The 12,251-nt window shown below is 40.3% G+C and overlaps 1 protein-coding gene across 1 annotated transcript in view; it reads right to left on the reverse strand.

Moving 5' to 3' along the window:
* Positions 1 to 12,251, reverse strand: part of LOC136059227 (chloride channel protein C-like) — a 75,149-nt gene that overhangs the window by 15,448 nt on the left and 47,450 nt on the right. The window contains exon 13 of the mRNA XM_065753251.1: positions 3,530 to 3,709. Coding sequence (XP_065609323.1) covers positions 3,530 to 3,709 — 180 coding nt within the window. The remainder of the gene's footprint in view (positions 1 to 3,529; positions 3,710 to 12,251) is intronic.

The following is a 12,251-nucleotide window of genomic DNA, read 5'->3' on the forward strand; positions in this document are numbered from 1 at the left end:
AGGCTAACTATGACCTTGTGGCTATTACAGAAACATGGTGGGTCCCCTCCCATGACTTGAGTACTGAGATTGATGGTTACAAGCTCTTTAGAAGGGATAGACAGGGAAAAAAGGGTGGTGGCATAGCTCTCTATATCAAAGAGTGTTTTGATGTTGAAGAGCTTGAGGTTGGAAATGATAAAGTAGAGTGTCTATGGATAAGGATAAGGGGGATGGTCTTTAGGGGTGACATCGTGGTGGGGGTCTGTTATAGACCGCCTAGTCAGGGTGAAGAGATAGATGAGGTGTTCTACAAGCAACAGTAGATGTTGCACGATGGCCAGCACTTGTTCTCATGGGGGACTTCAACTTCCCTGATATATACTGGAAATATAATGCTGTGAGGAAGAAGTCCATGAGTTTTCTAGAGTGTGTGGAAGATTGCTTCCTGACACAGCTGGTGCAAGAACCTACCAGGGGAGGTGCCTTGCTAGACCTGCTCTTCACTAACAGAGAAGGACTAGTAGGAGATGTGAAGGTTGGAGATTGTCTTGGCCAGAGTGACCATGAAATTGTGGAGTTTGCTGTTCTTGGCAATGTCAAGAGGGTGACTAGCAAAACTGCTACCTTGGACTTCCAGAAGGCAGACTTTGACCTGTTCAGAACGCTTGTTGCAAGGGTCCCTTGGGACTCGCTCCTGAGGGGTAAAGGGGTCCAGGAAGCCTGGATGCTCCTCAAGATGGAAATCTTAAAGGCACAGGAGCAGGCTGTCCCTGAGTCCCGTAAGTCGAGCCAGAAGGGAAAGAAGACCAGTGTGGATTAACCGGGAACTTTTGTTGAGACTCCGGGAGAAAAAGAGAGTCTATGTCCTCTGGAAGATGGGACAGGCTACTTGGAGTGACTACAGAGAACTGGCCAAGATTTGCAGGCAGGAAGTTAGAAATGCAAAAGCCCAGCTTGAACTTAGACTGGCTACTGCAGAAAAGGAGAACAGGAAACCCTTTTACAAATATATTAACAGCAAGAGAAGAACTAAGGAGAATTTCTCTCCTTTACTTGATGTGGCAGGGAATGTAACCACAGAGGATAAGGAAAAGGCTGAGGTACTCAATGCCTTCTTCACATCTGTCTTTAATAGACAGAGCAGTTATCCTCAGGGTACTTTTCACTCTAATCTGGAAGTCTGGGATGGAGCGCATAATACACCCCCTGTGATCCAAGCAGAGACAGTCAGAGACCTGATCCTCCATCTGAACTGCCACAAGTCCATGGGACCAGATGGGATCCACCCAAGGGTGCTGAGGGAGCTGGCAGAGGTGATTGCCAAGTCGCTTTCTATCATCTATCAGCATTTCTGGTTATCTGGAGAGGTCCCACAAGATTGGAGGCTTGCCGATGTGACTCCCATCTACAAGAAAGGCCATAAGGAAGACCCGGGGAACTACAGGCCTGTCAGCTTGACCTCGGTATCAGGGAAAGTTATGGAGCAGATGATCTTGAGGGAGATCACACGGCGCGTGCATGGCAACCAGGGGGTCAGACCCAGCCAGCAGGGGTTCACCAAGGGCAGGTCGTGCTTGTCCAACCTCATCTCCTTCTATGACTGGGTGACCAGACTGGTAGATGAGAGAAAGGCTGTTGATGTAGACTACCTGGACTTCAGCAAGGCCTTTGACACAGTCTCCCACAGTATTCTCCTGAGGAAACTGGCAGCCTGTGGTGTGGACAAGTTCACTTTTCTCTGGGTGGAGAACTGGCTGGAGGGCCGTGCCCAGCAGGTAGTGGTTAATGGAGTTAAGTCCAGCTGGCGTCCCGTTATGAATGGTGTAAGTTTGCAGATGACACCAAGTTGGGAGGATGTGTTGATCTGCCTGAGGGTAGGGAGGCCCTTCAGAGGCTGAATAGCTGGGCTGAGCTCAATGGGATGAGGTTCAATAAGGCCAAGTGCCGGGTCCTGCACTTTGGCCACAATAACCCCATGCAATGCTATAGGCTTGGGGCAGAATGGCTTGAAGAATGTAGAGAGGAAAAGGACCTGGGGGTGTTGGTTGATGCTTGGTTTAACATGAGCCAGCAGTGTGCCCAAGTGGCCAAGAAGGTCAACAGCATCCTGGCCTGTATTAGAAATAGTGTAGCCAGCAGGAGCAGGGAGGTGATCATCCCCCTGTACTCAGCTCTGGTGCGGCCGCACCTCGAGTACTGTGTTCAGTTTTGGGCCCCTCACTACAAGAAGGACATTGAAGCCCTGGAGCATGTTCAGAGAAGGGCATCAAAACTGGTGAGAGGACTGGAGCACAAGTCTTATGAGGAGCGGCTGAGGGAGCTGGGATTGTTTAGTCTGGAGAAGAGGAGGCTCAGAGGAGACCTTATTGCACTCTACCACTTCCTGAAGGGGGGTTGTGGTGAGGAGGGGGTGGGCCTCTTCTCCCTGATAAATAATGACAGGACGAGAGGGAATGGCCAGAAGTTGCACCAGGGAAGATTTAGATTAGATTTGAGGGAAATTTTTTTCTCTGAAAGAGTGGTCAGGCACTGGAATGGCCTGCCTAGGGAGGTGGTTGAGGCACCATCCCTAGCGCTGTTCAAGAAGCGTTTAGATGAGGTGCTAAGGGATTTGATTTAGTAGTTCAGTGGGTAGGGATGGTGATAGGAGGATGGTTGGACTAGATGATCTTGTAGGTCCTTTCCAATCTAATGTATCTATGAATCTATGAATCTATAAGTGGGTGAAAAAAAATTTCTACAAGGGAGCATGTAAGAATACTATGAAGATTCAGCACAAAAGACACCATGTGTTCATATTAAGATTATTGCAACTATCGTTCATAGGGCTTTGCTGTGTGAACTCCTGTGTGGAAGCATGCATCCTCTCCTTTGCTCTAGGATACTCAAGGTGGGAATTAAGTCACTGCCTCTCCCACTCCTGACCCACCGCTCAAAGAACAGTCTTAAGACTCCTTCGTGAAATAATAGAATCATTCTTGCATATAATGTACAATACTTCATTAATCAAGATATTTTATGTGCCTTGTGAGAGTCCCCAGTGCGATGAGAATTCCTTTACTGTAATTCTTGTTTACATAGCATGTAATTTTCAGTGACTTTGTTGCTTATCTTGTCTGTGATATGATTTACATTAATGCATTTCCTTTAAAAGCATATGAAATAATAAAAAAAAAAAAAAAAAAAACCTCAGCAGAAGAACAGGCCAACTTTGAATTGGTGTGGGACATTTCATGAGTTCCTAGATTCAAATCCTTTAAAAGTACTGTTTTCATAAACCTTTAATGTTCTGAAGTGCAATTTTCCCTTTTTCTAAAATTTGTATAAGATCATTTTATTGATACTTTTCGATAAATCCCTCATGAAATAGATAGCCATGTACCTCAAGCTTTCCAAAGTCCTTTCTTAAAATAGACATCTGCTGTTCATACTAAAGAAAGTAGGAACAAGTTTCATATCCATCCCATATGGTCTTCACTTTAAGGAAAAAAAAAAAAAGAAAAATAGCCATAAACATCACATAATATCAATTTGATAGCATTTTTACCTCTTAATGGTTCCCTGAAACACCTGTGCATGATCTGGCTTGGGCCTGCCAACCACAGGGAATTCACCATGGCTTGTGCTTGAAAGAAGCCAAGCCAAAGAGGCAATGTTTTCCTTCAGGTGAAGGACTCTCACGTGAGGCTCCATGACATCCCTGGCAGAGAACAATTCCAGCTTCAGCCTGAAAGGCACAAAGCATACAAAGGATCGTTTAGTAAACAGGACGTGAAGCGTGCTGTACCACGTTAGCACTTGATGAGTTTATAAAGTGTGAGTAAATCAGTTCAAGATGGAAGTGAATCTGTTTTATTTGCAAGTTAAAAAATATAATTACTCAATAAAATCTCTTATCAAGCATTGCCTTTCTTTGTGTGAGAGATATGATAAATTCAACCATATGCACAACATAGTCATCCTAGACAGAATATTTTAAGAATTACTTATCAATTTGCACGGCTCCTTCATTAAAAAGAATAAGAATATTAAATTTTTAATCTGAACTGAAATCTTCTGGAATTCCAGTTGATTTCAAATAGTTTAATATTCAGCTCTTTGGAGAAATTCAAGTTTACACTCATTATTGTAATATTTGTTATTGTATCAGTAGCATCTAGGAAGACAACCACTTCAGAGGTTTCTTACCTGTTGTATTCATTTTTTTTCCAATATTTTTTGATACTTTTCAGGTTCTAGGCAATGTTTCAGGAAATGTGAACATACATTAATTGAAAAATTTGTATACCCCTACTTCTGATAGTAGAGTGAGATGAGAAAGAAACACACTTTCTGCAAAATTCAGCCATAATTTCTTAAGAATTAGAGTAAGCCAGATTCGGTGAACTTCACTGTTTTTAAACTTGTTTCATACTTTCTGTTTTCAAAAAATACATTAATTATTCTGATTATCTGGACACATCATAAGCCAGAATCTCCTGTTCAGACACAGGCTGACACAAACCACAGACAGAGACAACTGCAGCATAAATTTGCCCACATCCTGTTTTACCAATGTACCTTTCATCCCTGTGGTAAGAGCAACTATTTCCATATGTTGTTAATTACTGTCCTCCCTCCTGAGAGTCACAGGGTGATTTTTTCAAGGCAGTTACTCTGATGTTCTGTGATGTGATCACCTGCCTAAGAGCAACTGATCTGAGAAGACTGCAATTCATACGCAGCATCAACACACACAGCTATTAAATAAGTTTCTTCTTCTAAACTGAGATGGATTTAAATGAATCCTGAAGAAGAACAGTCTTATGTGCATTGAAACACGTCATATCTATCCTGTTATATGAAACAGACTACAGGCAGTGAAGATTTGGAACACCGTCTTATTACAGATCTACACTGAAAAACACTGAAAAATCCAAAAGATTTTTGGTTTTAATTCTAAATTTCAGAGTACTACCAGTTGACACAGTACAAGTCATGGAACTAAGTGGGAACCAAAGATGCTGTTCACGATGAGCTATTGTCAGCAGTCTGTGACTGTGGCTGTTTGTTGGGAAATTATATTTTCTCAATTGAATAACCACTGTTTGTCCTCTTTTCCATCTCTAAAGGCCAGATACAAAGCTGTATTTGCTTGTCATAAGCTTTGTCTATAAACGACATACACTGCATTGCTATTAGAAGTACTGTACTAGCACAGTGGATACAGTGTAAAAAAATGATTAATGATGATAACTGTTTCCTGGATTACATGATGTACAAATCCTGCATCATTTCCAAATAAGAACAATGTGAATACTGCTACTTTACACCAGGTGCTAAAGCGTAAGAAAAATTTCCAATTTCACAACTTTACATTTTTGCTCTACTGCATGGAAAGTAAATGCTCCAAATTACTGCAGAAGTCTATGAAACATTCGTAGGTTTTCTCAAAGCAGCCATTCATATAAAAGTAGGGCGTAAGTTTTTCACAGATCTGTTATCTTGGCTTTTTCTGGTATTATTAAGTGTCTGTATTGTCTACAGCATTATCATAGGGCATAAGTATGTATAAGGGCAGCTTTTTCAGATGTAAGAACACTCTAAGGATTGGTACTGATTTAGTGCTCATTTGCAGTGACATTTCCCTCAATTACTCATCCTTCTATCATTGTAAAGAATAGCTTTGCTCTGAGAGGAAGAGAAAAGCAAGCAAAATAGTTATCTTATGGAAGATAGTTATGAGGACAAGGCATCTATAAAGGCAAGAAGGCACTGAGTGTCTTAGTACTGGCTGCTGTCACTAATCACAAGTCCCTGTTCATCTGCTGTCAGAACACCAAACTTGTTCAGCACTGACAGATCAGAACGTGGCTAAGTAGTGATTTTCCTCATGCCAGCAGTCATGGATCTCCAGCCTTCCCCATCATGGGAGTCCCCATTCACCATTCAATCTACTATAGGCTCTGAGTTTCCTCTTTTCTGTGCAACTAGGGTTCAAGTTGTTAAATGAGTACTCAACACACTTCTGCCAGGAAGAGCCTTCATGGCAATAGCTGGGATCCAAAGCCAGCAGAGGAAGCTTGCAGAAGAGACAGAATGAGAACACAACCAGTGAGGAGGAGGCTGAAAACTGTTTCAGGCATCTACAGGTGCACAGCCCCACAAACTGCCATGCTAACCACCCAGACAATGCTCACAGTCCTCTGGGCAGCAGTGCTCTCCACAGATAGGTTATATTGAAAAGCCTGTATCTATGCTTAGCTGGTGAATGCCACTGATGTTGCACACCTCTATTTATATAACAGAGCACTTGGTTTCAGAATGTAATTTCAAACAAGGACATTTCATTTATCGTTTTGAAAATTCCTATGTGGAATAGCAAGAGGTACTTACATTTGGATTTTATCATGTAGATCTTTCTCACATGCTTAGTTTTACCTCAATGAGAGACACAAGGCTATAGTCACTCTACTAAAATAGATCTAACATAAATTTTTCTTTTATAGGACACATGAGAACATTTTCTCCCAAAATGTAATTCACTACAATAGTGTAATATGTTATAGCATTAAAGCTATTTCACTGAAGTTATGATATCCAAGTTTCAGGTTCCTTTCAAGAGCCCATCCATGACTGGCAATATAACAGGAACAAAGACAATCTGCTTTACGACATAAATAGGACAGTCATTTGGTAAGAAGCCAGTATCCCTGAGTGGTAAACTGTCTTGAAGTGATTCATAGAAATGTAGTTTAGGCCCTGTTGCTATTAAATCCAGTGGAGGTTTTCCCACTGAAATAAATTGTTAAGGATCTAACCATAACAGATCTAATCATAACATGGAGGTTTCCTTAGACAACACGCAATACAAGGGAACCTTTCCTCATATAGAGTTTACTCAGTATTTTATGCAAGTTTCAAGGGATTAAAAGGACTTTAAGGGTGGTGGGAGGGAAAGAAGTATAATCCTAACTCATAGTTTAGGGACTAAAGTACATGAGAACACAGGCAGTGCTGCTCGCTTGGATTTATTCATGTACTTGCCCTCATCTTTTTTTATCCGTCTCTCCATTTCTGCACTGAGAGTGTTTACCCATTGACTTGCCACAGGCAATCCTGCTCAGAGCAGCCCAAGATTTTATTTGGGCTTCTTGTAAACCATTGTTTTATTACCCTGACTGGCCACAGCATCTTGTATAAATAGTTCTCAGGAGACTGTGTAGGGGTTTGCAGTGATTTTTAAGATCATTTAGGCAAAGTAAGAACCCTGAACAATTGAGAAGAGGCTGGTTAGCTAAAAGGAATATTATCAGGTTGGAGATCTTTTGCTTACCTTTGTTACAAATGCATTACCAAGTATTAGAATGATTCAGTTCAAATTTCTGCTATCACACATTTTCTGTGACAACGGCTTTCATTTTTAAAATGCACTTCCCTTGGCCAGAAAAAACAAACAGACTTTTTTCATGATTATCGTTTTATTATAGAACACAGCCCATGGATACAAAGACCTTCTGCTAAATTATGAATAGAGATTATTAGTGTTAGCTTGCTTTTTCTCTAACATCTTTAAGAAATCCTATTATAAATAAACTCAAAACATGGCAGAAATTTGCTTACATTTATTTTCTTTTATTTTTAGGGGAGGGGGGCTGTTTTTTTTTTTTTTTATAAGTAATAAAATGACATGCAAGTAACAGGCCACCAATTTTCTTTTCAACAAGCCATTTGCTAAAAAAAAAAAATCTTACCTGAAATGTACATAACAGTGTTGATCTCACTATCCAGTATTATTGTTTATATACACATTCACTGCAGAAATGCTGATCATGTACAGACAACTGAATTCAGTATATTTGCAAGTGAATTAGTGAATTTTGTGAAAAAAATATTCTTTCAGTATGCTCCAGAATAGTGACTGAGATCAGTAGATGGAAATGAAAAGTTCTGTGAAACCCAATTGCACTGGAAAAAACCATCACAGAATTTTAAATTGATTTGCTCTATTCAGTGCTAGCCTCTGAAATAGACATATTTAAACTGCTATAAAATGAAACTTAATGAATAAAAGTGCAGTGTAAAGTGATGCAAGTGCATTCATGCTAGCAATGTGCTTTCATCTAATTAGATTTATTTAAAATCAGCTTTCAGAGAAACTTTGCACAGCAGACAAGGCTTATGACTCCTTGCTGTCTTATTTTAGTTGAATGCTAAACTGAGGGAGGAATTATTCTGTTAAACCAGGAGCCAGAAGTTTGGCAGAGTTCAGTCTCTGTTCAGTGTATCTACAAATATTTATACTGACTGTAAGATGACAAGCTTCCCAGCATCTCCTGGTCCTGGCTCCCTCCATATCCTTAAATGAGGGGACATTCAGCTATCCAGTCCAAAGGCCTTCTGATAGCGTAGCACTTACTGTGAAATGTGTTGTTTGGGTTAACTGAATGTCTCTGCCACTTATTTCCCAGAGAGGATTTGAAAGTTATATACGTTTAGCAACTACTGTATGCTAAAGACAAATGGATTTCTCATAATCTGCTGGGAAAATGTCTCTAATACTTGAAAAACTGCAGAACAAAAAAAAAAAGGCAAAGAAAAGAAACAGATAAGAAAGATCATGTGTTTCAGAAAAGAAATGGAGAGGGTATTACTGAATGTTTGTAGGTTTTCTGCTAAGACCTTGATCTGTGTTTTTCCCTCATGAAGTTTTTCCCACCAGCACTGTCAATATAAAATGCCACGTTAGAAAATTAGCAGCTCCTAACTCATAGAGTTGTTTATAGGAGGGCATTTCATTTTTAAAAACATGTTTTCTGTTGTGCATCAGAACTTGGGATAAACAGATAAAACCGTGTATGAGTGTGTCCACTTGCTGGAGCTACTCAAAGAGCAACTTAAAAACCAATGCCCCAAGCACACCGTGTGCTGAGTTGTAGGTAAAAACACAAAAGACATAGTTCCTGGCTCAGCTTTCATAATGCAAGTCCAAAAACAAACTGAGGTTGTACCTAACTGCCTAATTTAGTAATGAGCCGTGTCAGACATGGGGTGCTGCACCATGACTACTGAAGAGCAACATCCAACAGGCATGACCTGTTATCTTTCTTCCTGTGGAATACTACCTTTGCCAGAAATATGGGAGATCCAAAATCACCTCACCCATGGGGAATCTGAACCCTCACAGAATCACAGAATCATAGGGATTGGAAGGGACCTCTAGAGATCATCGAGTCCAACCCCCCTGCCAAAGCAGGTTCCCTACACCCCACCTCAAGATCTCAAAGATGGGGACATGTTACAGTACCCAGGCTCTCAGGGAACTGAGAGCAGATGCCCTTAAACCAAGGACATTTGGCACTATCAGCAAAGCAGGACTCACACAATGTGCAGATGGCTCTGAAGAGACTATACATCTCTGAGTGGTTGCATTATGAACTACAGGTCACCACTGGTCATCATACATAAATATTTCTCAAACTTCTGTTAGTACAAGCCCCCTTCTCTTATGTGTAGCCATCCTGATCCCTGCAGTAGGTTTTTCACCAAGAAGGAGAAGCGAACAACCTATAGTCATTTACAAGTGTGCATTTCTTCCAGAATTCATATTCCCTGCATCCTTGGAATTCCCTCCTCAGGGTCATGGTGCTGCATTCCAAGCAGCTATGCTGTACAGCAAGGTATGCTGTACTGCAGTGCTGCATAAACTTCATCAACAGAAAACATCAGGCACAGCAACACACCTAAGAGCCTCCCCCTCTCCAAAGAGACCTGTAAGATGCCTCTACATCTAGCCATGCAGTATTTTCTCTCCCATAGGTAGACACCTATGGGGGAAAAATGACAATTTTTTCCTAATAATAGAATGATTGATAAATTGATAAATACCTGTGTACAAAATACATGGCCCACACTCACATTCATACATTATCCCTTGTATCCATAATCCTTATACACAAACAAATGTGTATAGTTGAACACAGAAAGACCTAAAAAGGGATCAGCTGTCTTGAAGTCTTACGGGTTAATTCTGGTGGACATACTACTTATTATTAGTGTATTCAAAATGAGAATGACTCAGTTATCTTTGCATTGTCCAAATTATTATCTGAGGCTGTAAGAATCTTTTTCATAAAAAGGGAATCTTAAAGTTTGTGCAGACTCCATCTGCCCTGGCTTTATATCCAACCAGAGGCAAAGAAAGTAATTTCTCAAAATGACACAAATACAAGCAATTTAAACTCAAGTAAATTTTTTAAACAAACTTCCATAGGAATAAAGTGAGAAAAACAATTAAATTATGTGCTAAAATAAATGTCTCATGATCTTGCCTATAACTGAACAAACAAGAAAAGTGATGATCTCTGGATAGATCACTATGAAGCAATTTCCAAGGGAAATTCACAAAATACTAAGTTGGCTCTTGCAGTTCAAATGCAATGACATGATGAGTTTCTTGCATACGTATGCCAAAAAAACTAATACAAACTGGAAAGAAGAGAGGAAAGCTCCTGTGAGACCATTTACATAAAAGCTTCATTCAGGGCCTCCACCCTCGTGTACTGTACCAGCCACCTTAGCTTTTCCACTCTGCCTCTTCCAAGAAAACACTGACTAGTATGTTAGAAATGTTGGCTTAAAAATGTTTGGGAATGGACAGTGACAGAAATGTATGTTTTAATAACCAGATAGATTATCAGATGATCTTTTGTCAAAATTACGTATGGAGACTTAAGTCTAACAGACTACAAAATGAGTAAACTAAAGCAATACAGATGGAAAAATATATGAAAAAAGAGATTTCTGATTGCTCAGTACCTCTGAGAGTCAGACACTTTCCAATGGATAAAAGTTGACAGGTTATTAAAAAATAACATCTGTATCTGGAGATACAGATTATACCCTATTCTCAGTCCAGTAAATATAAGCTTGTGACACTTATGACCAGGATTCTGAGCAGAGACATTTCTCCTTCCATTTGTACTTGTGTTGGGAAAGGCATTTGAACCCTCAAACTGCAGCATTCCCATTTCTAAAATACCAGCTCTTTTCTTACACCACAAGCATATCGGGAACCACACACTAGTGATGTTCTCCAAGGTTCAATTCTTGAGTCAGATCATGTTTAACATTTTATCAATTATCTGAATGCGTGAGTAAAATGCATCCTTAGCAAGTTTCTTGACAGTACTAAACTGGGAGGTTCTCCTGGAAGAATGAGGAGCCTTGAAGAGGGATCTAGGTACACTGGAGCACTGGGCAATCAGCAATGCTGTGAACTTCACAAAAACTAATATTATTTCTAATAAGGGTACTTCATTTCTCAAATATGCTGAAATTCAGTGAAGTCTACTTCAGGGTCCCATACCTGGCCCTTTGTGTCAACTCTAGAAAAGCCAGGAAGGTGGTGAGCATCACAATCAGCTTTCTTTCAGGATTAACTAAAGAAGCAGAGAAGTTCAGTGGCCAGAGTCACTTTTCAAGACACAAACTAGTGTCTGTTTCATGATGTAGATAATGGGAGAAGCACTCCATAGGGTCACTGTTAAAAGAAGCAGTCAGAGCAGGGAAGATGGTAGGGAGTGGCCTCAAGTTGAAGGAGGGGAGATTCAGGTTAGGAAAATCTTCTCCAAAAGAGCAGTTGTGCACTGTCACAGGCTCAGGGAGGTAGTAGAGCCACCATCTCTGGAAGCATTCAAAAAACATGGATATGTGATAATTAGCAATATGGTTTAGAGGGGAAATACTAGTGGTGCATGGACAGTTGGACTAGGTGATTTAAGAGGACTTTTCCAACCTTAAAGTTTCTATGATTCTATTTTGTGCTGTTTCCTTGTTGTAAATACATAATTCTTTCTGTCATGACAACCACTAGGACAAGTTCCTAACACAAGTTCCTAACACGTTTTTATGAGGATGTAGCAACACTCACAAGAACAGAAAAAGTGGCATAGACATGAACAGCAAAGAGAATTCATTTCAGCTTAAAGTGAATTCAAAAGCAGTCTCCAGAACTATAATAAAGGGAATGTCTTTACATGTAAATCGAGAACACCAAAATACAACTCTTGTATATATGGACATCTGTATTCCAATAACCAGCGAGGCTTCCTCAGGGACTTCAGTGAACATTGAGTCAGAAACATCATTTCTTGAATGAATTCAAAGAGTTTTTCAATGACACCTTCATGAGATTGGCTGTTCTGCCAGCACAGCTGGATTTTTTGTAAGGTTGGCTAGTTTTAAGTGGAAACTGTCAGTATCCGCCAGTGGTGGCCAGACACCAGTGC

Source organism: Cyrtonyx montezumae, unplaced genomic scaffold, assembly GCF_038088225.1.
Source record: "Cyrtonyx montezumae isolate F1298 unplaced genomic scaffold, pur_monq_1.0 scaffold_8, whole genome shotgun sequence".
Lineage (NCBI taxonomy): Eukaryota > Metazoa > Chordata > Aves > Galliformes > Odontophoridae > Cyrtonyx > Cyrtonyx montezumae.